Source organism: Oncorhynchus mykiss, chromosome 28 (assembly GCF_057628025.1).
Source record: "Oncorhynchus mykiss isolate SJ-2025 chromosome 28, ASM5762802v1, whole genome shotgun sequence".
In the NCBI taxonomy this organism is placed as follows: Eukaryota; Metazoa; Chordata; class Actinopteri; order Salmoniformes; family Salmonidae; genus Oncorhynchus; species Oncorhynchus mykiss.
Genome location: NC_143049.1, coordinates 12,731,167 through 12,757,921, shown reverse-complemented (window position 1 = coordinate 12,757,921; position 26,755 = coordinate 12,731,167). Strand labels below are relative to the sequence as shown.

The 26,755-nt window shown below is 44.1% G+C and overlaps 1 protein-coding gene across 6 annotated transcripts in view; it reads left to right on the top strand.

Annotated features, from left to right (window-relative positions):
* Positions 1-26,035, top strand: part of mib1 (MIB E3 ubiquitin protein ligase 1) — a 92,417-nt gene extending 66,382 nt beyond the window's left edge. For 2 of the 6 annotated variants that reach the window (XM_036966885.2, XM_090225397.1), the window contains 10 exons: positions 10,979-11,111; positions 11,868-11,954; positions 12,501-12,659; positions 15,424-15,605; positions 15,768-15,957; positions 16,274-16,352; positions 16,481-16,627; positions 17,953-18,030; positions 18,601-18,701; positions 23,542-26,035. In XM_036966885.2, coding sequence (XP_036822780.1) covers positions 10,979-11,111; positions 11,868-11,954; positions 12,501-12,659; positions 15,424-15,605; positions 15,768-15,957; positions 16,274-16,352; positions 16,481-16,627; positions 17,953-18,030; positions 18,601-18,701; positions 23,542-23,682 — 1,297 coding nt within the window. In that variant the 3' untranslated portion in view covers positions 23,683-26,035. Of the gene's footprint in view, positions 1-10,978; positions 11,112-11,867; positions 11,955-12,500; positions 12,660-15,423; positions 15,606-15,767; positions 15,958-16,273; positions 16,353-16,480; positions 16,628-17,949; positions 18,031-18,600; positions 18,702-23,541 lie in introns of all 6 variants that reach the window. The other 4 variants (XM_036966884.2, XM_036966886.2, XM_090225399.1 and 1 more) reach the window with 3 other exon arrangements.
* The last annotated feature ends 720 nt before the right edge of the window (positions 26,036-26,755 follow it).

Genomic DNA, 26,755 nt, shown 5'->3' with positions numbered 1-26,755 from the left:
GGTGGACTACAGTTGGATTTTATTCATGTTTTTATGGGCTCGTTCTTATCTGTACAACAATGTACATTTAAACAGCCCAGCTCCCTCGTGAGCCACATTATACATATCCTCTGGATTGCACTGGGGCATATGGCCCTGTTGTTTCAGTGCTTCGGGGGGTATTGGATACAAAGCATTTTACTCACAATTTTTCCTCTGCAAACAATGGATACATTTGAATTAGCTATATGGACTCCTTTCTGCCCGTGTATCTTCAATCCCCAAAGTAATTTGTAGTTGGGAAGAGGGTGAGAAGTTAGAATTCACCACAGGATGCCCATCCATCCCCGCAACACTGCAGCAGCCTCTTAATCTCTGTTTGGATCTTCTACAATTACTGCACTTTACTTATGTACAGAATCTGGTAAAGGGTTGTTCCTCCTTTTGTTATTGGTTTAAAGGTGTTGGTTTATTATATTCTAGTGTGGCTGGTACCCTTGCAGCTCATCTACTACAGAGTGAACTCAGCCATCCGTTGGAGTGTAAACGTGTGTGTGTGTGGCCGGGGGCCGAGGCAGCCGGTGATTTAGAGTGCTAGATTTACGAGCATGCTGTAGATCCTTGGTGCCTCTCAGACGGTCGACCATATTTTGACAGGCAGGAGGCTGCCTGACTGGCCGTCGATCGAAGGCCCTCGCTTCGAGCAGCTTAATTCTCCACCACTGTTTTGCTCTGCAAACCCCTAGTCAATCCCTCTAAGCATGGCTTCTTAACCTCCAGTGTGAAACAGCATGAAAAATCCCCAGGGGCAAGAATATTTTTTATGTTATACTGTGTGCTGTTTGTGCCATTTTTGATGGTCCGAGTCATGGTAGTTGTGGTGAAAAAATGGTCAGGAAATCAATCATGAGGGTAAAGGATTGTAGTGAATGAAATTGGCAGGGTCGGAATAGTGAAAGTATGTTCTGTAATAGTTTACCAGCTATTTTGTCCATTAGTCCATGTGACTTGGAACGTTGTTGTGTTGTCATTGCTAGCCCAAATATTTATATATTCTTAATTCCTTTTCTTTAGATTTGTGTGTATTGTTGTGAAATTGTTAGATATTACTGTTAGACTCCCGGGTGGCGCAGCGGTCAAGGGCACTGCATTGCAGTGCTAGCTATGCCACCAGAGACTCTGGGTTCGAGCCCAGGCTCTGTCGCAGCCGGCAGTGACCGGGCGGTCCATGGGGCGATGAGACAAGATAGTACTAACAATTGGATACCACAAAATTGGGGGGAAATTAAAATAAAATACAAATGTAAAAAAGATATTGCAGCATTTCGCTACGCCCGCAATAACATCTGCTAAACACGTGTATTTGACAAATAAAATGTGATTTGATCTACGTACACACACCCTTGTGTTTCCTCTTTTCAATTTTCTGGATCCATTCCCCTGCTTGAGGACGTGAATTATGAATATTATGTCAGGACGTGAATTATACGTGTGTTGTGGCAGGACGTGTGTTGGGGTAGGATGTGTATTGTGGCCGGACGTAAATTATGAGTATCATGGCAGGACGTGAATCATGGCAGGACGTGAATCATGGCAGGACGTGAATCGTGGCAGGACGTGAATCGTGGCAGGACGTGAATCGTGGCAGGACGTGAATCATGGCAGGACGTGAATCGTGGCAGGACGTGAATCGTGGCAGGACGTGAATCTTGGCAGGACGTGAATCGTGGCAGAACGTGAATCGTGGCAGGACGTGAATCGTGGCAGGATGTGTATCGTGGCAGGATGTGAATTGTGGCAGGACGTGTATTTTGGCAGGACGTAGATTATGAGTTTTGTGGCAGGACGTGTATCGTGGCAGGATGTGAATTGTGGCAGGACGTAGATTATGACTATTATGGCAGGACGTGTATTTTGGCAGGACATATATTATGAGTTTTGTGGCAGGACGTGTATTGTGAGTATTATGGCAGGATGTGTATTGTGGCATGACGTAGATTGAGTATTATGGCAGGACGTGTATTGTGAGTATTATGGCAGGACGTGTATTGTGGCAGGACGTAGATTGAGTATTATGGCAGAACGTATATTATGAGTTATGGCAGGGCGTGTATTATGGCAGGACGTGTATTGTGGCAGGACGTGTATTGTGAGTATTATGGCAGGGTGTGTATTATGGCAGAACGTATATTATGAGTTATTGCAGAACGTGTATTGTGAGTATTATGGCAGGGCGTGTATTATGAGTATTATGGCAGGACGTAAATTAAGTATTATGACAGGACGTGTATTATGGCAGGACGTAGATTATTAGTATTATGGCAGGACGTGTATTGTGGCAGGACGTGTATTGTGAGTATTATGGCAGGGTGTGTATTGTGGCATGACGTGTATTGTGAGTATTATGGCAGGACGTCTATTGTGAGTATTATGGCAGGACGTAGATTGAGTATTATGGCAGGACTTGTATTGTGGCAGGACATATATTATGAGTTATGGCAGGACATGTATTATGTCAGGACGTGTATTGTGGCAGGACGTAGATTATGTGTATTGTGGCAGGACGTAGATTATGTGTATTGTGGCAGGACATAGATTATGAGTATTATGGCAGGATGTGTGTTATGGCAGGACGTGTATTGTGAGTATTATGGCAGGACGTGTATTGTGAGTATTATGGCAGGGTGTGTATTGTGGCAGGCGGTGTATTGTGAGTATTATGGCATGATGTGTGTTATGGCAGGACGTAGATTATGAGTATTATGGCAGGACGTAGATTGAGTATTATGGCAGGACGTGTGTTATGGCAGGACGTAGATTATGAGTATTATGGCAGGACGTGTATTATAAGTTATGGCAGGACGTGTATTATGGCAGGACGTAGATTATGAATATTATGGCAGGACGTGTGTTATGGCAGGACGTAGATTATGAGTATTATGGCAGGACGTGTGTTATGGCAGGACGTAGATTATGAGTATTATGGCAGGACGTGTGTTATGGCAGGACGTAGATTATGAGTATTATGGCAGGACGTGTGTTATGGCTGGTGCAGAGATGAGTGAGGCAAGTGCAAGGGGCAGAGGAGCATTGTGGGAAAGTAATTGGGTCATATAGATCCAATGGGACATTAATGTGCCATTCAGGTCCCCCTCACTGTCTACCTCTGTTTTCTTAAATCGCTATGAATCAGAATGTTCCACAATGCAAAGTGATTTAAGGATAATTTTAAAAAATGAAGCATGATCATTGCCTACTTCACAGATGGACAAAACCAAATCTGGGTCGGTTGCTTTAAAAAATGATAATGTTTTTATTTTTATTTTTTATTTGTCTCCTCAGTCACCACACAATTCAATATATTGCTTAGCAATTCAAACCAAAACATAGAAATGCACAAGTCAATTAACTTTCTTCCCATCCTGTTATATGCAAATAAATAGTGGTTAACATAAGCACACACACGCAGGGCCTACGACAGGTAGACAGCAAAGGTCACTTTGCAGGGAGAATTATTCCAGCCACGCCAGCCTAATCAAAGGCTTTTCTATTGAGCTGGAGCCTGGTTCCTCTGTGATGTGCTGCTTTGGCCTGCACTGGTTTATTTAGCCTTTCAGTCTACATTGAGAGAGAGTAGAGGGTGGAGTCCATCTCAACGGTGGGACTGGGTCAGTGGGCATCCATACCCCTTTTAATAGCCAAGACCATCCTGTGGGGCTCGATTTACTTATTTAGGCTACATCATCATATATTTACATCATCTAGCCGAGCTCTCACTGAAGACTGTCACTCCCCAGACTCACACCAGAGAGAGGGCTAGAGGATGGTAGCCTGAATGCCAGGAGTTGGCAGTAGACAGGTTTCCATCTTGCATATTATTCAATGAAATACCTGCATGATGAAAACAGCGCATTATCTGTTAACTTAAAATATTGACAACACCAAATAAAATATTGACAACACCAAATATATAAGTCTGGATTTCTTTTTTTTTTCTTCAGCGAAACATTATGGAACACACTGTTCTTATTTAGCTCTATCCTATATTAGTTATTTTCCCGCTCACCTCCTGTTGCATTGTGGGTACCAGGTACTGACCACCACACAGATGGCTGTCAGCTAGGCAAGGGTAGCAGAATGGCCTTGTCGACCATTCCACCCACCCATGCACACACACACCCTCGCTATACAGGCTCCCAGTCAATGACAAATTGCAGCCCAAGACAACAGGCCCTGGTAGAGTGCTCCTGAGGGACTTCTGAGATCTCCCGCAGCGTGACCCAGTTCCATCAACGCCTTCACTTCTGCTCTCTCTTCCTCCGTCTCTTTCTCTATCCCTCTCTCCCCATCTGTATTGGTCCCTTTCTCGCTCTCTCGCTCTCTCGCTCTTCCCCCCCCCCCCCCCCCCCGTACTTTCTCCGCTGTGCCCTTCTGCATTGAGGCACTTTCTCTCTTGCTGCCTGCAAGCTTTAACACAGCGCCTAACAAAAGGAGCTTGCCTTTTTATTTCTCCAGCTCGAGTCTCCATCATCCTTTAACACTTGGCCTCTCTCCCCTCCCTCCCTCCCTCCATGAGCTCCGGAATCTCTCTCCAAGCCTCCTTTGTGTTAACGCCCTGGTCAAGTCTATATGCCCTGCTACTACTGGAGATCCACAGTAGAGGTCGACCGATTATGATTTTTCAAAGCCGATACCGATTATTGGAGGACAAAAAAAGCCGATACTGAATAATCGGCCGATTTTTAAAATGTATGTGTAATAATGATATATTATATAATGATATACATTTTAACTTAATATAATACATCAATAACATCAATCTAGCCTCAAATAAATAATGAAACATGTTCAATTTGGTTTAAATAATGCAAAAACAAAGTGTTGGAGAAGAAAGTAAAAGTGCAAAATGTGCCATGTAAGAAAGCTAATGTTTAAGTTCCTTGCTCAGAACATGAGAACATATGAAAGCTGGTGGTTCCTTTTAACATGAGTCTTCAATATTCCCAGGTAAGAGGTTTTAGGTTGTAGTTATTATAGGACTATTTCTCTCTATACCATTTGTATTTCATATACCTTTGACTATTGGATGTTCTTATAGGCACTTTAGTATTGCCAGTGTAACAATAAAGCTTCCGTCCCTCTCCTCGCTCCTACCTGGGCTCGAACCAGGAACACAACGACAACAGCCACCCTCGAAGCAGCGTCACCCATGCAGAGCAAGGGGAACAACTACTCCAAGTCTCAGAGCGAGTGACATTTGAAACGCTATTAGCGCGCACCCCGCTAACTAGCTAGCCATTTCACATCACATCGGTTACACCAGCCTAATCTCTGGAGTTGATAGGCTTGAAGTCATAAACAGCAGAGCTGCTGGCAAAACGCACGAAAGTGCTGTTTGAATGAATGCTTGTGAGCCTGCTGGTGCCCACCATCGCTCAGTCAGACTGCTCTATCAAATCATAGACTTAATTATAACATAATAACACACAGAAATACGAGCCTTTGGTCATTAATATGGTCGAATCCGGAAACTATCATCTCGAAAACAAAACATTTATTCTTTCAGTGAAATACGGAACCATTCCGTATTTTATCTAACGGGTGGCATCCATCAGTCTAAATATTCCTGTTACATTGCACAACCTTCAATGTTCTGTCATAATTACGTAAAATTCTGGCAAATTAGTTCGCAATGAGTCAGGCGGCCCAAACTGTTGCATATACCCTGACTCTGCGTGCAATGAACGCAAGAGAAGTGACACAATTTCACCTGGTGAATATTGCCTGCTAACCTCGATTTCATTTAGCTAAATATGGAGGTTTAAAAATATATACTTCTGTGTATTGATTTTAAGAAAGGCATTGATGTTTATGGTTAGGTACACGTTGGAGCAACGACAGTCCTTTTTTGCGAATGCGCACTGCATCGATTATATGCAACGCAGAATCGGCCTTTCCGATTAATTGGTCGACCTCTTGTCCACAGCCTCTGCCTCCCATCTCCAATGTGCTCTCTCCCTCTATCTCCCCCTCTTTCCCACATAACCCCTTTCTCACAGTGAAAACACACTCACACACCACCAAGATAAAACATCAAGTATTTGGTATTTATTAGGATCCACATTAGCCACTGTACAAGCATCATCTACTCTTCCTGGGGTCTACATGAAACATGACATAATACATAGTATAAAACATGATGAATAAGGGACTGAAATACACACACGGCCTACATATCAGTACATACAAAGAATATATATGTCTAATACATGGTACAGTGCAAATTACAATACAAGATCTACAGTGCATTCCGAAAGTATTCAGACCCCTTGACTTTTTCAACAAGATTCTCTGGTCTGATGAAACAGACTGAACTCTGGCATTTATGCCAAGCATCACATCTGGAGGAAACCTGGCACCATCCCTACAGTGAAGCATGGTGGTGGCAGCAGCAAACTGTGGGTATGTTTTTTAACAGCGGGGACTGGGAGACTAGTCAGGATGGAGGGAATGATGAACAGAGCAAAATACAGAGAGATCCTTGATGAAAACCTGCTCCAGAGCGTTCAGGACTTCAGACTGTGGCGAATGTTCACCTTCCAACAGGACAACAACGAGCTTGAGCACACAGCCAAGACAACACAGGAGTGGCTTCAGGACAGGTCTCTGAATGTCCTTGTGGCCCAGTCAAGCTCAGACATCTCTGGAGAGACCTGAAAATAGCTGTTCAGCGATGCTCCCCATCCAACCTGATGGAGCTTGAGAGGATCTGCAGAGAAGAATGGGAGAAACTCCCCAAATACAGATGTGACAAGCTTGTAGCGTCATACCCAAGAAGACTCGAGGCTGTAATCGCTGCCAAAAGGGCTTCAACAAAATACAGAGTAAATGGTCTGAATACTTATGTAAATGTTGTATTTAAAAAAAATATACATTTGCAAAAATGTCAAACCTTATCTGTTTTTTGAAACTGGATTTAATGCTGGTTTGAGTTACCTGGGGTGGATAAGTTACTTGTAGTCATTGCTCTATTTAATACTGTGCATTGATGTTAAGAAGGCAGACCAACGCCCTATCATGGACAGACCTCTTCCCATTTAGCAACCATTTGTGTCTGTTTTGACCTTGAAAGCTTGCCATCTACGGTTACACCCAGCAGTTTAGTCTCCTTAACTTGCTCAATGCTCACATTATTTAGTAATAGATCTAAATGAGGTTTAGCGTTGAGCGAGTGATTTGTCCCAAAAATTATGCTTTTAGTTTGAGATATTTAGTATGTTATTTCTTCATCCATCCTCCCTTTTAAAAGAAATAAAAAATCTTGCCTCTTCGGCAAATAGCTAACTGCATTGCAGCAGTGCCGGCCAGGCAGCATGGCAGGTGCATTAATATTAATGTCTGCCCATTTCACCCAGCGTGGCAGGGAGCCTGTCAATCTATCCAACCTCATAGAGCTGGAAAGAGAGAGTACCTATCTTTGCCATGATAGCTAATGTAAAAGTCCTCGATGGCACTGTCCATGCAGTGTGCAAATGCGACTTCTATCCATCTCTATGGTCAAGCTTCTTCTTTACTGGAGAGACTCTCCTTTCTGTCTCTCTCCACCCCAACCAGCACTAATTGACCAGTGCAGCACAGTGCTGCAGTACCACCTAACAAACACCAGAGGCCACCAGTCTGCTGCCAGGCCCTAGTCACTTTGGTGGGGGACCTGGGACTGGGGACCTGTAACTTTAAGTTTACCTTAATCCTTAAATCTTAATCCTTAAATCTTCAATCTGTCAAATTTAAAAAATGGCCATCAAAATCCATTAATTTAAGCTAGTGATGTTTGTTGGTCTGGCTGCGTCTCTATCCACCCCATCTGTCTCTGTCGGCCTTCCGCATCTGCGTTGAAAGGTGGCCGAGCTACAGCGGTGTTTGTGAGACCATGAGACATTACGAAAATCAGTATTCCCATGAAAACGTCTGTAGGTCTGACTGACTCTTGAAGACGATGTTCATTTGCTTTTTCTGTTCCATTTTTACATGCGAATTTGCGGGACACAACCTAAAATGTGTTCCAACAATGAGCTCCAGTTTTGGAATAATTGCGTCATTTTCCGGTTGTCACTAGTTTTCACAGACACAAAGTCAAGATAGGCTATTTTGCAATGAGGCCCTTTATTTGTTTCCACAGTCAGATGAGCTCATGGTTACCTTTCTTATGTCTCTGTGTCCAGTAAGAAGGAAGTTAGAGGGGTAGTTTTGCGAGCCAATGCTAGCTAGCTTTAGCGCAATGACTGGAAGTCTATGGGTATCTGCTAATTTAAGTTTGACAAAACGATGTATACGGTAGAGAGAGAATCATTGTACTGTCTAAACCGCGGTGAAATATATTTTCAAAAAAACTTAAAACATTTTTTTTAAGTTGTTTGAAGCAGGTATACAAAACTGAAAGTAAAAGATGCAAAAACCAAATTTGACGGGAAGCATAGAAGTAGTGCACATAGAACAGATCTACCACTTTTTTTGACTTGCTTTCGATGAGAATGACAGATCTATAACTCACATTTGTATGTGAATTTGGTCGGGTCGCCCAAAAAGTTACACATTGCAGCGTTAACCATTTTACCTTTCATCTTCAATGTGGGGTAGGGACATCCCAAGGATACCAGATAGCAAGGACCAGAGAACAAAAGCTTTTGCATGGGATGGTTGCCTGTGGATCTCATGAAAACTCTTGTCGTCAAGGAGAGTGCAAACTCAGGAAGGTTGACTCTCAATGTCACGCTGTAGAGAGTTCTTGGGATGACAACATTATCTTCTCTCTCAACTCAACAGTGCTGTAGAATAGAGAATAAGAATACAGCAGTCAAATATTTATTAGTTTATACAGTTGTTTAAATATTCTTGAGGGAAATTTCTCGAAAGTGTTCCACGTGATCATTACATCGTATCTTACGAACAACTGCACTATTTCGCAGTGACACGTCTTGACCGTTTAGAGAATTGGTAGCAGTAGAGCTGCGGCTGGTTGGCAACACGTTTAAGCCACGCTCTCCTGCATTAAGCATTTTAAGATGGCTGCAAGCAATGCAGGTGTGCTTAAGACAGGCGCTGTGCGGAGACAGAGAGAGAGAGACTAGGGATCAGGGTATTCTGCAGCACTGCAGTAATACAGCAGTCAGCTCGGCTCTGTACAGATGTATACTGAACTTCTGCTGCAGCTTGGAGGGTTACTATGCTGATGCTATTTATTACTCTAAAGAAAGAGAGAGAGAGTGTGGGTTTAGCAGAATCCACCCTGCAGCTAAATGGTACTCCAGAGAGCTCCGAGCCCCAAAGCCTACTCTACTCCCAGCGTGTGCCTGCTTCTCTACTTTCTTTCTTCCTCTATCGTTCTTTTTGTTTCACTACTACATGTGTATAAGGACCTAATATCTACCTAGCAACTACTGCGCTCCCTCTTCCTTCCACTGCTGGTTCTCTAGTACATGACACGGCTGTAAAGTCCTGGCAAGGCAAAACCCTTTTGAACTTGGCTTTTTTTGTGTGTTTCTTTTTGTCGCAGTTCAAAGATGCAACCTACGCCGTTCCACGGCTAGGGCGGGCCGAGGTGAAAAGTTCCCCAACAAAGTCAGTAGATATAGCCAGGTTTAGTCTTTGACTATTGGCCTAGTTGACTGTATTAGGGAGGTTACGATATTGCCTCACTGCATGCAGTGTGTGTTGGGATGAGAGCCACTTGACTGGTCTGTGGGCTGGTCACTTCTAGCCCAGGCTGCTTACGCTGGGCTGGGCAGGGCAAGAGGGGATGGAGAGATGGATAGAGAGATACTTGGATGTGTGTTGGCTAGCTGTGGAGGTTTGATGGAAGACCCAGTCTGCTCAGCAGTGGGGTTTGTCGCATGCCTGTCTCTGTCCTCCTACCGCTCCGCCTCTCTCCCACATTCAAATATGGTCTGCCCATATAGGCCAGTTTTCCATTGTAATGTTGCTCTCTCCAGTCCAATGTTCTATCCCCTCTCTGTTTTGGTGTGGCGTCATTGCATAGTTGGCTCTCTTTTCCAAGTGCTCTGCAGATTGTCAATAGGCCTTATTCCAGTCCGGACACACTACTACCTGCCTTCTCGTCATGTCGTTTCCCCGTGCAGCAGCCATCTCTCTATAAGGCATGTAACCTCCAAATGACCTTCAAACAGGAGCATAGCCGCTCGCTGCTGCCTCGCAACGCACCCCTCTTAAACAACCCTGTTTAAACAATAGATCTCCCCCCGTCCCATAAGGAGAGCTGACTGAAAGCAGCTAACTGTGGTGTAATGACCAGTTTGCCTCTCAATTAACGGGGGCTTTTGTGCTGCTTCACCAGGGAGAGACTTTCTCTCTTCTTTCAACTGGGTTTGACTTGAGGATGTGGGTTTCTCAAATTCCGTCAGGCACTCGTACACTACTCCACAAAGGTTAGCCTAAATAGAAGCTGTGGTTGTGCCACTAGCCAAGGCCATCCTTAGCATTCTAGTAGTTTCCATGTAAGAATGAATGTACTGTTGGAAAAAATCAAACTGGTGTATGTGTTTTTTAAAAATTGATTTTTTTGGGGGGGTGCACTGCTGTGTGTTTCGGCACCTTTCTCTGTAGTGTATGTTGGTCCTCAGTGGAGTGATGCCTTTCAATAGACGTATTGGACTTTGAGATATGGAATCTATAGATACGTTGAGGAATGTTATCATATTTCCAAAATGTATCCTGGCCACGTGACTGGACCATCACTGTCCTATCCCATAGGGCCGGCAGGAATCTAGTCAAAGGCAGTGCACCATTTGGGACTCATCCCGAGTCATTCAGCACTGATCAATTGATTGCGCCCCCATGACCTTCCTTCCTTCCTTCCTAGGATTCTGTTGTCATGCACCAAACTGTCATCTTCCTGCTCTTCCCTCTCTCTCCCTCCCTCTCTGTCTCTCTCTCTCTCACTCTCTCTCTCTCCTCTCTCTCTCCTCTCTCTCTCTCGTTGCAGTGCCATGCGTGTGTTGCTGTCCAAGCTGCCGCGGCCCTGGATCGTAGACGAGAAGAAGGACGATGGTTACACCGCCCTGCATCTGGCCGCACTCAACAACCACGTGGAGGTGGCCGAGCTGCTGGTTCACCAGGTAGGACACACACTAACACACCACTGCATTTCAAACGGTCTGGAATAGCCGAATGAATTTTGGGCTTGTAAAATTATACCTAGGCCAAATATAAGCCTTCCACAACCATACGAGTTATCATTTTTATTTTATCGAAATAGTTGGAACCTGCTTTTTTCAATAGTCACTGATCTGGCTATGAAAATGCCCTTTTGGTTACAAATTGAACCAGAACCATGTACAATGCACATCCCCACTAAGAATGACCAAGTTCTTGTAGCAGGCATTATAGAAAATGTCTCAAACAATCCCTGAAGCACAAGCCCATGTGCTAGTGAGTAACCTGCTAATCTTTATATGTAAAGTCTAGCCAACTTAGATGTATTTTCTTGCTAAAAAGGTAGAAGAGTTGAACTGTTCTGAACACACCCTTCTGTCCATCTCTGTCTGTTTGAACAACATGCTAGCCTGTCCACTTTTTTAGATGTTGAAATCAAGTCGCCTACCTGGATAAGAAGACGCTTGTTTCTCAGAATGAGAACTAGTCGCCAATTCCTTTTATATAAATGTGTATGAATTTGCTATATTGCTCAGCCCTAGCTTAAACCATGCAGTCATGCACCAATGTACTGTAGTGTACATTAGGAGGTACACCACAGAACCAGCATGTTATACTGGGGAGTTTATACAGGACTATTTGAACGATAGCTCTCTCTCTCTCTCTCTCTCTCTCTCCCCCCCCCATCTCTGTGTGTTCCCTCTGTTTCCTCCTCTCAGGGCAGTGCCAGCCTGGACATCCAGAATGTAAACCAACAGACGGCCCTGCACCTGGCTGTGGAGAGACAGCACACACAGATAGTCAGGGTCAGTCTCTCCTCACTCCCTCCCTCCCTCTTTTCTACTTTCCTTACTCCCTCGCTCCTCTCCTCACTCCCTCGCTCCTCTCCTCTCACTCCCTCTCTCCTACCACTAATTGAAGATGCTATCTGTAGTTATCTCGCCATCTGTCCCCCTGACGGTGCACTAAAGGCTGTTGAGAACATCAAAGACAGTTACCCACGTTTCATTTAAAATGGAGGATCTCCTGCAGTAGAATTAGCCCGCTCGGTCCAAGCTGACGTAGTGCCAAAGAAAGGAGAAAGCTTTCTGGGAGGGAACGTGAGAGGGGAGTAATGGGGCTCCTGTCTGGGTAAAGCTGTTACATCGCCATCTTGTGGAGTGGTTGGCAAGTGCAGCCTCAGACTGGCACAGCACGACCACAGTCATGTTCTGGACGTCTTGCTACGATATGGTGCTATACTCATTTGGATGATGATCGCTTTTAAAAATTGGTACTGAACTGTTATATAAATAAATGCTCATTGTAAATTAGCACCATGTTCATTTGGAACGCTCTGTGTCTCTCTCCAGCTGCTGGTGCGAGCGGAAGCCAAGCTGGACGTGCAGGACAAGGATGGGGACACTCCTCTCCACGAAGCGCTGCGTCACCACACGCTGTCCCAGCTCCGCCAGCTGCAGGACATGCAGGACGTCAGCAAGGTGGAGCCCTGGGAACCATCCAAAAACACGGTACAGGGTTATTTATTTACTGAATTATTTAGAGTCTCAGACGTCGAGGGAGGGGAGAGGGGGTGCTAAGCTAACATATGGAGTTGTTTTAAGATGGTCAAACAATGGATCATTTAGCTGTTTGATTTGGGATTTTAGGACCCTTTTTGAGTAATACATTCATAAATGGCAAAAAGGACAGTCCGAAAATAAATCATAAGAATCAAGGTTTTGACGTGTCTGCCCTAAATCTTGGAGATATTAAAAAAACTGATGAAATATATATATTTATTTAATACATATATAATGCCTTTTTTGGGTAAACTACAGTGCCTTGCGAAAGTATTCGGCCCCCTTGAACTTTGCGACCTTTTGCCACATTTCAGGCTTCAAACATAAAGATATAAAACTGTATTTTTTTTGTGAAGAATCAACAACAAGTGGGACACAATCATGAAGTGGAATGACATTTATTGGATATTTCAAACTTTTTTAACAAATCAAAAACTGAAAAATTGGCCGTGCAAAATTATTCAGCCCCCTTAAGTTAATACTTTGTAGCGCCACCTTTTGCTGCGATTACAGCTGTAAGTCGCTTGGGGTATGTCTCTATCAGTTTTGCACATCGAGAGACTGACATTTTTTCCCATTCCTCCTTGCAAAACAGCTCGAGCTCAGTGAGGTTGGATGGAGAGCATTTGTGAACAGCAGTTTTCAGTTCTTTCCACAGATTCTCGATTGGATTCAGGTCTGGACTTTGACTTGGCCATTCTAACACCTGGATATGTTTATTTTTGAACCATTCCATTGTAGATTTTGCTTTATGTTTTGGATCATTGTCTTGTTGGAAGACAAATCTCCGTCCCAGTCTCAGGTCTTTTGCAGACTCCATCTGGTTTTCTTCCAGAATGGTCCTGTATTTGGCTCCATCCATCTTCCCATCAATTTTAACCATCTTCCCTGTCCCTGCTGAAGAAAAGCAGGCCCAAACCATGATGCTGCCACCACCATGTTTGACAGTGGGGATGGTGTGTTCAGCTGTTTTGCTTTTACGCCAAACATAACGTTTTGCATTGTTGCCAAAAAGTTCAATTTTGGTTTCATCTGACCAGATGTTCTTCCACATGTTTGGTGTGTCTCCCAGGTGGCTTGTGGCAAACTTTAAACGACACTTTTTATGGATATCTTTAAGAAATGGCTTTCTTCTTGCCACTCTTCCATAAAGGCCAGATTTGTGCAATATATGACTGATTGTTGTCCTATGGACAGAGTCTCCCACCTCAGCTGTAGATCTCTGCAGTTCATCCAGAGTGATCATGGGCCTCTTGGCTGCATCTCTGATCAGTCTTCTCCTTGTATGAGCTGAAAGTTTAGAGGGACGGCCAGGTCTTGGTAGATTTGCAGTGGTCTGATACTCCTTCCATTTCAATATTATCGCTTGCACATTGCTCTTTGGGATGTTTAAAGCTTGGGAAATCTTTTTGTATCCAAATCCGGCTTTAAACTTCTTCACAACAGTATCTCGGACCTGCCTGGTGTGTTCCTTGTTCTTCATGATGCTCTCTGCGCTTTTAACGGACCTCTGAGACTATCACAGTGCAGGTGCATTTATACGGAGACTTGATTACACACAGGTGGATTGTATTTATCATCATTAGTCATTTAGGTCAACATTGGATCATTCAGAGATCCTCACTGAACTTCTGGAGAGAGTTTGCTGCACTGAAAGTAAAGGGGCTGAATAATTTTGCACGCCCAATTTTTCAGTTTTTGATTTGTTAAAAAAGTTTGAAATATCCAATAAATGTCGTTCCACTTCATGATTGTGTCCCACTTGTTGTTGATTCTTCACAAAAAAATATAGTTTTATATCTTTATGTTTGAAGCCTGAAATGTGGCAAAAGGTCGCAAAGTTCAAGGGGGCCGAATACTTTCGCAAGGCACTGTACCTTCATACCTTCATTTGTTTCTTTTAAACCGGTACCGGTTACCTTGAGATGAATCCCGTGACACTTGCGGGGTCGTAGAGCCAAATGGAGAACACCATCGCGTTCGTGGGGAGTCTCCCCTTTCCATAGAGTGGTCATTATAGGTTGTAGGCCAAACCGTTTTTGGGATGTCTCATGGTCTAACAGACCACGCTCTTGCTCTGCCGCCTTTCACCGCAGGTGCGGAGGTGCGACACTGGCGGATGTGGTGGATTGAGACACATCCAAAGCAACAACAAAAAAACAGATATCTAGCTTATACTGACGGATTTTGACTGGGATTTTGACTCGCTGGCGCATCAATGGACTATCTAGATGGGTTAAACAAGAAAGTCCCATTGAGAGATTTACATAAAGGGGCATGCTTCATTGTGATTGCAAGCACCGTTTCGAATGATTACTATGCCGAGTGAGGAGAGACAGCTCCTCACTCGGCTGGCTGGGCCTTTTCAAAGCCCCCCGTCTCCCAAATCATTTATCCTCAACATGTCTGACTCTTTCTAACCAGTGGCTTACATCTGTACTGATGGAGCCATTTGGGTGGCTAATTCAACTGCCGTCTTGTAAAGTGATGCTATGGGAGAGTGACCCAGCCTCAACCTGTACAGCCCTACACGCTAGTTCACACATTCTAATTACACATTGTCTGCTCTGCTCTCCTCTCCTCTGTCTGGTGGAGCTGGGAGGGGGAGGTGGTAAATGGGAGATGGAATGGGACAAAGACCGAGAATGGGTGAAAGAATAAGGGAGACAGAAAAAGGCCGCGTTACTGACTCCTGTGTGTTGGTCCTCCACAGCTGATCATGGGCCTGGGCACCCAGGGAGCAGAGAAGAAGAGTGCAGCGTCCATCGCCTGCTTCCTGGCGGCTAACGGAGCAGACCTGACCATCCGCAACAAGAAGGGCCAGTCCCCTCTGGACCTCTGCCCCGACCCCAGCCTCTGTAAGGCCTTGGCCAAGTGCCACAAGGAGAAGACCAGGTAAGAAACCCCAGCTCCTTTACCCAGCTCCCAGCCCAGACCTTATAACCCACACTATAACGCGGTTGTTGCGCTTCAAGTAGTTGTCTCCCCTACCTTCCGTTGTGTCCGGTCTCCTCTTTCTCACCAACGCCCTCTTCTCTCCCCGTGTCTCCCCTCCAGTGGCCAGGTGGGCTCTCGCAGCCCGTCTCTGAACAGTAACGGTGAGACCCTGGAGGAGTGTATGGTGTGTTCTGACATGAAGAGAGACACCCTGTTCGGACCATGCGGACACATCGCCACCTGCTCTCTCTGCTCCCCCCGAGTCAAGAAGTGTCTCATCTGCAAGGACCAGGTCCAGTCCAGAACCAAGGTACTGTTGCACACCCACCCAGCCTCAATAAAGTGATCATGTCTGTATTGGAGCATTTTAGGGAGGGGTTCTGACTTAGGATCTTTAGTCTCCCATTGATGTCCCTGAATGATTTACGCTAACCGTTGTTGCGCTTCGGTAAGTATCAAGCTGAATAAGTTGCTAATGAGAGAATCAATTGATAGATGTTTTCAATCTGTTTGGGGCGGGGGGTGGGGGGGGGTGGTAAAGACATCCTCCAATCGGAGGTACGACTTTTTCTTCTCCTTCTTTTCATTGACATCGGATGTTGTTTTTTGTTGTTGTCTCCGTACAGATTGAGGAGTGCGTCGTGTGTTCCGACAAGAAGGCTGCCGTGCTCTTCGAGCCCTGCGGTCACATGTGCGCTTGTGAGAGTAAGTACATTAAGTGAACCAGCCTAGGTCGCGTCCGGCGTGCCCTGTGGAATGGGGCCCTGTCGCCTGTTCCAGCGGGCCTTACTGACCTGTGACTCTGTCCGTGTTTGTTCCCTCCCTCGCTGCAGACTGTGCCAGCCTCATGAAGAAGTGCGTACAATGCCGGGCTGTTGTGGAACGCCGCACGCCCTTCGTCCTGTGTTGTGGAGGGAAAGGTATGGAGGATGATGCAGCTGATGATGATGATGATGATGATGAGGATGATGAGGACCTTAGTGAGTGAATCTTCCACACGTTCCCTTTTAATTCCCTTTTTATCCTCCTTCCTTTCTTGTCATGACTCACCGTCCCTTCGTTTCCCCCCCACCCCCCACGATGAACATGTTCTGTTGCTGTTGGCTTTGGTTTTTCTGATTCACAGCCGTCTTGCTCACTCATTATTCAAGCGTTGTCATTGTTTTGTGTTTTTTAGTCGAGTGTGTTATTTTCCCAGACTTGGACACCACCTCCCTAGTTGAGGTCATTTAATGCGTCATCTATGATCGTCAACTTAATCAGACGAGAACTGGCTGACCAATTTTAATGGAATGTGTTTAATCATAACATGTAATTCAGTCACGTCAGTTTTATAACATTTTAGCAGCATGCACTCATGTGATTAACAGAAATTGGCATCCATAACTGGCTATTCATTTTCCCTTAAATGGCCCCTAGAAGTATATTTGTCAAACTGCTTCCAATATCGCCATCAGTCCATTTCTCCATCCAAATCAATCTGTTAGCTAAGCAGTGACGGTACAATGTTGGTCATTTCTTTTAACGTGTGTATTTTGGGTTACGTTCACCATCCCCTAGTGTTGTCTTTAAGTTGCCCACGGTCTTCGATCACATTATTGTCCCTCCTTTATGACTGCACCTCACACGCAGTTCCCTTTATTTTGTTGTCCTTATTATTTTATGTTGAGTTAAAGGGGAAACTGTTGTAAGTTCACTGATTTTTCTATTGATTTGCCGAAGATTCGCTTGTCGAAAGATCTTTCTGTGTGTTGCCACAAACTCACATACCGCACAAACACACACATACTCACACACACACACCGATCTCTTCAAATACACAGTACATCGTCTATCACACACAGATGCGCACATGCACATTCCCGTATGTCCCTTGACATTTGAAGAGGGATGCCAACCTAGACGAGACTGTCCTAGCCTTAGTGTTAGTGTTTAATGGGGAGCACTAAAGAGTTGTCAGGTTACCTGCTGGGTACTGCTGACCCAAACAGCTTTTTTTCCTGGTCCTAATAACACTATTTAGTGTGTTTTTGTTTTTCGACTTGGGAGGAAGCGGTTGCAGCCAGCTGCCTTACTCGATCTAGAGAAGACTCCCCCCCCCCCACCCCCCCACCCCCCACCTCCCACCTAACATCTATTTCTGATTTAATAACCTCATTTTCCTTGCCCTCTCTCTCTCTCTCTCTCTCTCTGTCTGTCTCTCGAGGCCTTTTAATAGAGAGTAGACTGCTCCTCCTCAGGCCTTGTCTTGTGGAGTTGTATCTGGGGCTCCTGCTATAACACTGTGACTGGTTATTCTCAGCAGGTAGCTCTAACTCAGCTCTAATGGCAGGGGGGTCGCAGCAGGATCTGCTCCAGCCCAACAATCTGGCGCTAAGTTGGTGTAAGTATCTCATCCTCTGCCCTGGTTCAAAACTCCCCTCTGCTGTCTGCCGTGCCTGGCCTAGGCCCTGCTGCCTAAACCCCCTTTTCCTTTGCAGCGGTCCTTCGCTCACCGCTCCACACCACACACAGAATCGCACACACCCACAATTACACTGATTTCCACCATTCAGACAGGTTGTGCCCTCAAGCACGTGGCCTCGGACCACTTTCGGCCGAACACTGTCTGGGGAAGTGCATGTGTCGAACTCTGAAATCTCTGCTTGTTAAAAAAAGGCCTGGATTCAAGTGTAGAACTCTTCCCAGAATGGCCCACATAGACGGGGCTGTATGATTGCTTGATTCGTTTGGCCTTTAGAGCAGCATGTCAATATAAGGGAGGTTTGCGTTGACATTGCCACCAACAGAATGAAAGGCATCTCCCCTTCTCTCTCTCAATCTCTCCCGCTTGCGGTCTCTCTAGGCTGCATTGAAACGGCTCCGGGGGCCACTAGTTTGAGAGCCTGCATATGTTGGTTGTTGGTTACTTTCTCAACTTTGTGTGCGTTCTATCCTTGTTTCCCCCCTACAGCCAGCGGTAACATCCCGGCCATGCAGAGAGACAAAGACAACACCAATGTCAACGCTGACGTTCAGAAGCTGCAGCAGCAACTGCAGGACATCAAGGAGCAGGTAAGCGTGGTGGTATGTACGAAAGACGACATGGTGGTATGTAATGGTGGTATGTACGAAAGACGACATGGTGGTATGTACGAAAGACGACATGGTGGTATGTACTAAAGACCTTGTTAAACGCCATGCATCATTTGAGTTTATATACAGTATTTAGTCAGCCACCAATTGTGCAAGTTCTCCCACTTAAAAAGATGAGAGGCCTGTAATTTATCATAGGTACACTTCAACTATGACAGACAAAATGAGGGGAAAAAATTTCAGAAAATCACATTGTAGGATTTTTAATGTATTTATTTGCAAATTATGGTGGAAAATAAGTATTTGGTCAATAATAAAAGTTTATCTCAATACTTTGTTATATACCCTTTGTTGGCAATGACAGAGGTCAAATGTTTTCTGTAAGTCTTCACAAGGTTTTCACACACCGTTGCTGGTATTTTGGCCCATTCCTCCATGCAGATCTCCTCTAGAGCAGTGATGTTTTGGGGCTGTTGCTGGGCAACACGGACTTTCAACTCCCTCCAAAGATTTTCTATGGGGTTGAGATCTGGAGACTGGCTAGGCCACTCCAGGACCTTGAAATGCTTCTTACGAAGCCACTCCTTCGTTGCCCGGGCAGTGTGTTTGGGATCATTGTCATGCTGAAAGACCCAGCGACGTTTCATCTTCAATGCCCTTGCTGATGGAAGGAGGTTTTCACTCAAAATCTCACGATACATGGCTCCATTCATTCTTTCCTTTACACGAATCAGTCGTCCTGGTCCCTTTGCAGAAAAACAGCCCCAAAGCATGATGTTTCCACCCCCATGCTTCACAGTAGGTATGGTGTTCTTTGGATGCAACTCAGCATTCTTTGTCCTCCAAACACGACGAGTTGAGATTTTACCAAAAAGTTCTATTTTGGTTTGATCTGACCATATGACATTCTAACAATCTTCTTCTGCATCATCCAAATGCTCTCTAGCAAACTTCAGACGGGCCTGGACATGTACTGGCTTAAGCAGGGGGACACGTCTGGCACTGCAGGATTTGAGTCCCTGGCGGTGTAGTGTGGTACTGATGGTAGGCTTTGTTACTTTGGTCCCAGCTCTCTGCAGGTCATTCACTAGGTCCCCCCGTGTGGTTCTGGGATTTTTGCTCACCGTTCTTGTGATCATTTTGACCCCACGGGGTGAGATCTTGCGTGGAGCCCCAGATTGAGAGAGATTATCAGTGGTCTTGTATGTCTTCCATTTCCTAATAATTGCTCCCACAGTTGATTTCTTCAAACCAAGCTGCTTACCTATTGCCGATTCAGTCTTCCCAGCCTGGTGCAGGTCTACAATTTTGTTTCTGGTGTCCTTTGACAGCTCTTTGGTCTTGGCCATAGTGGAGTGTGACTGTTTGAGGTTGTGGACAGGTGTCTTTTATACTGATAACAAGTTCAAACAGGTGCCATTAATACAGGTAACGAGTGGAGGACAGAGGAAGCCTCTTAAAGAAGTTGTTACAGGTCTGTGAGAGCCAGAAATATTGCTTGTTTGTAGGTGACCAAATACTTATTTTCCACCATAATTTGCAAATAAATTCATAAAAAATCCTACAATGTGATTTTCTGTATTTTTTTCCCTAATTTTGTCTGTCATAGTTGAAGTGTACCCACAAATGGTGGCTGACTAAATACTTTTCTGCCCCTGTTCTTGGTTCAGATTTGGTTTAATTGTAATAAACAAATGTTGAACATTCCCTTTTTTATGTATGCTCGGCACAAACCATTCACTTACAATGCCTTCAGAACGTATCCACACCCTTGAACTTATTCCACGTTCTGTTGTAACAGTCTGAATTTACTATGGATTCGATTGTGATTTTGTGTCACTGGCCTACACACAATGCCCCATAATGTCAAAGGGAAAGTGTGTTTTTTTTGGAAATTATTATTATTTTTTATTACAAATGAAATGCTGAAAGGTCTTGAGTCTAAATATTCAACCTCTTTGTTATGGCAAGCCTAAATAAGTGCAGGAGTAAAAATGTGCTTTACATATTAGGTTGCATGGACTCACTCTGTGTGCAATAATAGTGTTTAACATAATTTATTTTAATGACTACCTCATCTCTGTACCCCACTCACAAAATGATCTGTAAGGTCCCTCAGTTGAGCAATGAATTTCAAACAAAGATTCAAGCACAAATACCAGGGAGGTTTTCCAATGCCTCGCAAAGAAAGGCACCTTTTCTACCTTTGGTAGACGGTACTTTTAACAAATAAAAATACATTGAATATCCCTTTGAGCGTGGTGATGAATTGTGGTGAATTACTCTTTAGATTGTGTATTAATGCACCAGTCCCTACAAAGATACAGGCATCCTTCCTAACTCAGTTGCCGGAAAGGAAGGAAACCGCTCAGGCATTTCAACATGAGGCCAATGGTGACTTTAAAACAGTTTAATGGCTGTGTCGGGAGAGAACTGAGAATGGATCAACAACATTGTATTTACTCCACAGTACGAACCTAAATGACAGAGTGAAAAGATGGATGCCTGTACATAATGAAATAATCCAAAACATGCATCCTGTTTGCAGTAAGGCACTAAAGTAAAACTGCAAAAATACAACTTCATTTCGTAAATAAACTCAGCAAAAAAAGAAACGTCCTCTCACTGTCAACTGCATTTATTTTCAGCAAACTTAACATGTGCAAGTATTTGTATGAACATGACAAGATTCAACAACTTAGACATAAACTGAACAAGTTCCACAAACATGTGACTAACAGAAATGGAATAATGTGTCCCTGAACAAAGGGGGGTTGTCAAAATCAAAAGTAACAGCTGCATTAAGTACTGCAGTGCATCTCCACCTCATGGACTGCACCATATTTGCCAGTTCTTGCTGTGAGATGTTACCACACTCTTCCACCAAGGCACCTGCAAGTTCCCGGACATTTCTGGGGGGAATAGCCCTAGCCCTCACCCTCCGATCCAACAGGTCCCAGATGTGCTCAATGGGATTGAGATCCGGGCTCTTCGCTAGCCATGGCAGAATACTGACATTCCTGTCTTGCAGGAAATCACGAGCAGTATGGCTGGTGGCATTGTCATGCTGGAGGGTCATGTCAGGATGAGCTGGCAGGAAGGGTACCACATGAGGTAGGAGGATGTCTTCCCTGTAACGCACAGCGTTGAGATTGCCTGCAATGACAACAAGCTCAGTCCGATGATGCTGTGATACACTGCCCAGACCATGACTGACCCTCCACCTCCAAGTCGATCCCGCTCCAGAGTACAGACCTCGGTGTTACGCTCATTCCTTTGACAATAAATGTGAATCCGACCATCACCCCTGCTGAGACAAAACTGCAACTCGTCAGTGAAGAGCACTTTTTTCCAGGCCTGTTTGGTCCAGCGACGGTGGGCTTGTGCCCATAGGTGACGTTGTTGCCGGTGATGTCTGGTGAGGACCTGCCTTACAACATTGCGGACAGTCTGAGCACTGATGGAGGGATTGTGCATTCCTGTTGTAACTCTGGCAGTTGTTGTTGCCATCCTGTACCTGTCCCGCAGGTGTGATGATCAGATATACTGATCCTGTGCAGGTGTTGTTTCACGTGGTCTGCCACTGTGAGGACGATCAGCTGTCCATCCTGTTTCCCTGTAGGCGCTGTCTTAGGCGTCTCACAGTACGGACATTGCAATTTATTGCCCAATTTCATGCCTCCTTGCAGGATGCCAAAGGCACGTTCACGCAGATGAGCAGAGACCCTGGGCATCTTTCTTTTGGTGATTTTTCAGAGTCAGTAGAAAGGTCTCTTTAGTGTCCTAAGTTTTCATAGCTGTGTTAAATGCCTACCGTCTAAGCTGTTAGTGTCTTAATGACCGTTCCACAGGTGCATGCATGTTCATTAATTGTTTAAGATTCATTGATAACCATGTTTAAACCATTTACAATGAAGATCTGTGAAGTTATTTGGATTTTTACGAATTATCTTTGAAAGGAAGGGTCCTGAAAAAGGGACCTTTTTTTTAAATGAGTTTACAAGCGTTTGGTGCAAATCCAACACATCACTGAGTACCACTCTTCATGTTTTCAAGCATGGTGGTGCCTGCATCATGTTATGGGAATGCTTGTCAAGGGCTAGGTTTTTTTGTTTGGGGGTGGTGACTGAGTAGAGCTAAGCACAGCAAAAATCCCAGAGGAAAACCTGGTTCAGTCTGCTTTCCAACAGACACTGGGACACAAATTCACCTTTCAGCATGACACTAACCTAATACACTGGAGTTGCTTGCCAAGGTCTGCGTGGCCTAGTTACGGTTTTGACTTAAATTGGTTTGAAAATCTATGGCAAGACTTGAAAATGGCTGTCAAGCAATGCTCAACCAACCAACTTGACAGAGCTTGAAGAATAAAAAATAAAAAAGAGTGTGCAATCCAGGTGCGCAAAGCTCTTGGACCTACCCAGAAATACTCACAGCTGTAATCTCTGCCAAAGGTGATTCTAACATGTATTGACTCAGGTGTGAATACTTGTGTAAATTCGATTTCTGTTTTGTTTCACTGAATTTGCAAAAATGTCTAAACATGTTTTCACTTTGTCGTTATTGGGTACTGTGTGTCGATGGGTGAGACATGTTGAATTCAGGCTGTAACACAACAAAATGTGTAAGTCAAGTGTTGTGAATACTTTCTGATGGCACAGTAGCGTGGGGATATTAAACACCTTTAACTTGCCCTTAGACATGGCTTTAGACTCTCTTGGCATCTGTAGCCATGTCTTACAGCAACCATTTTCCAAATACAGTATGTTTATATCAGAACTGGGATGAGTACTAAGTGTTACTGTGCGTATCTCTCCAGACCATGTGTCCTGTGTGCCTGGACCGGCTGAAGAACATGATCTTCATGTGTGGCCACGGCACCTGCCAGCTGTGTGGCGACCGCATGAGCGAGTGCCCCATCTGCCGCAAGGCCATCGAGAGACGCATCCTCCTCTACTAGTGTCCCAGGCTTCAGTCTTGGCCTACTATACCACCCATACCCCCCCCCCCCCCCATCAACAACCAACAACACCAGCTGCTGCTCTCTCATCTTTCTGAACTTCACTGCTCTCCCCTCTGTGTCTGCTAGCCCTGCCCAGCGTAGGACGTCTTACAACCAGAAAAACAAAACATAGACTTAAGCATTACAATTGTGGCTTCTTTTTAAAAATGGAAACCTTGTTACAAAAAAAAAAAAGCTGACATTGTCTTCAGAGAACCTTGGTGTTGTATCTCAGTTAAAAGCCTGCAGCAGACTAGTCTCTTGATCCCCCTGTGTCAGGAAAAAGTGCTTTGCTCCTCAGAATGCCCTTTCACCTTCCTTTCTATCTCTCTCTCTTACCATTTCTGTTATGATATCTGTGGTGGGGTCCTTGGCACGCAGCCCTGTTGTGTTGGACTCTTGGCCTTGGGAAATGTACAGGCCCGGAAGACATGTCAACTCTTCTGTTGAAGGACTCCCTCAAGCTAAATTTAAAGCCCATTTATCATTGATTCTACAAATATTCTCTCTCTCTCTCTCGGGAGAGAAACTCGTCCTCTTATAATGATATCTGTGGTGGGGTCCTTGGCACGCAGCCCTGTCATGTTGGACTCTTGGCTTTGCGAAATAGCCTGGAAGAGTGCCTCTGATGCTAAATCTAAAGCCCATTCATCATTGGTTCTATTGGAATTGTGTTTCTTATGCAAGCGTATTCATAATGGAAGCTACTGACTGGGATATTCTGTTCTTTTGGAGTTTACTCAACGTTAATCAATGATAATTACAGTATGATGGCATGTTTGTACAAATGCAATGTCCGTTTTTAAAAAGTTCAGCCGGTCTCCTGCGACACGTGCATATTCGAGGTCGGGTTATTGTTGTGACATGCTCCCCTACGGCGTGTTTAATACCAATCCAACAGGACCGGTTTGCACTAGTTGGCATGCTCTCTAGGTAGAAGAAAAAACGTCTGATTGAACGTAAAAGCAAAAGTGCTGTTCTTTCTGAGGTCTTTTGGAGGTCCACCGCCACCGTAACTCTGGTAACGTAGTGATACGGCGGTCGTCCAATCGCCAGGCAACACCTCATCAGCTGTACCTTGTTTACCAACCTCTCGCTCTCTCTCGCGCGCGCGCTCTCTCTGTGGAGAAATGCAGGCAGGCAGCACATGTTTAGCATTGCGTCACCTTTGGGCTGCAGCGGTTAAATACTGTACGCCCAGTGGAGGTGCAAGTCAAGACACGTCTCATTCAGCCTCCTTCTCTAAGTGAATAGTGTCCGTCATGTACGCGCTGGATGGATGAATTCGCACATTATTGAGCATGTATGTCAACACGTATGTCACAAGTTGCTGTGGAGCTTTTTTCCCGAGACTATAGGTGGTATTGTCTGTCTGATATTCATCCATCCTATGATTCTTATAAGCACCGCTAATAACCATTGATTATTCCTGTGCCATTGCTTCCAAAAATTATGTACCTGTTAAAGAAGTTGTTTGGGGATAAGGTGCTCTTTACCTTGTATTTTATTTAAAAATATATATAAAATAATGTATTGAGGTAGTGTAAAATCTAATGGAAAGCCAAAACGATAATATAGAGTAAATTATTTTGTATTGCTGCCCATAAATAGGATCTATATGTAGCCTCTCCCACACCCACACATCCTGCTTCAATATCAATGTTGAAATTGGTCTTTTATTTTGATTGACTTCCAGCAACAACAAAAATTATCAAAGTATTATTTTATATCTTGTTTTGTCTCTGCAAGTCTAACATGTTCAGAGTCAATAGTAAGATTGATTGATAAGGAAAGGGATATATTTTTGTCAGCTTCTTCATGTGTCCTTCTACCAGTGTTTGTTTTTTTTTTGGCTAAGGAGAACATGGTTCCCCTGGCAATGTTGACACTAATACAGCACATCCCTCTCTGGAGGGAAAAGCAGATCACTTCTGTATAAGGTGACCAGCTCCCTCGCAAATGGGTTTGCCAGTGCAAACGAGCTCTTTTTTTTTTATAGGAAATAACGTTTTTATTCCTTTCACTGATCACGTTAACGTTTTAAAAGTTTGAAGCACTAATATTGCTTTATCGTAGTATTGTCTTGATGCAGTTGTTATAAAGGCCTATTTTGTACCTTATTTTCCATACTTATATCTGTTCAGATTTAAAAAAGGTTTCGGTAGTATTCTCTCCTTTTTTTTGGCATGAATGTTTGATGTATGCAGTACAACATGTATCATGAAAGCTGGTCATTGTATTGCTTAAAAGTGCTTTAAAAAACAAACGTATAGCTGAAATAAAGTTCAAAATGAACCTTGGGACATCCTAACCACAGGTACCTTTTTTTATTTGTTTCTTGTGAACGTAAATTGACTGAAGGACGACAGTGTCAACTTGTTTATTTATAAATGTTTGATGGACAATTAATTAGCATGTTGCCTTTCCCCTGCTGTGTAGGCTGGCGTCTCACTGTCTTTGTTTTTGACAAATTTACATTTAGAGGCATTTGGCTGATCGCATCAATATACAAAACAATGATTGACTAAACAAAATTGAAGGGCTGCAAACTAAGGTAAATCAGCAGACACTAGGAATGGTTCTATGATCTCCCTCACTGATCACAGCACAGTCCTGGGGGGGCAGTGGTGGTTCTAGCTTGTATGGCTCCCTGGGTGACCCCCCCCCCCCCCAAAAAAAAAAATCACCATTCTGCACTAACAAATTTTTACACAAATAAATACATTATAATCAAAACATTTAAAAACATATAAAAATGTATACAAAAAGAAAAATACTTATTGAAACACATTGGGGTACACTACTTTTAACAAAAAAACAACTACATTTCACAAATCCTATATCACTAAAATACATAAATGGAATAACACACTTATAAAGAAGAGAGCCTGATTATTACACTATTGCACTTCAAACAAGAAACACATAAACTAAATTGGGCAACTAATTGCATTAGTACTGTACAAAGTAAGAGGTGAGCTATTTGATAGATTCCCCCGCTCCCCCTACCTCTGGCTTCCAGTGGGGAGAT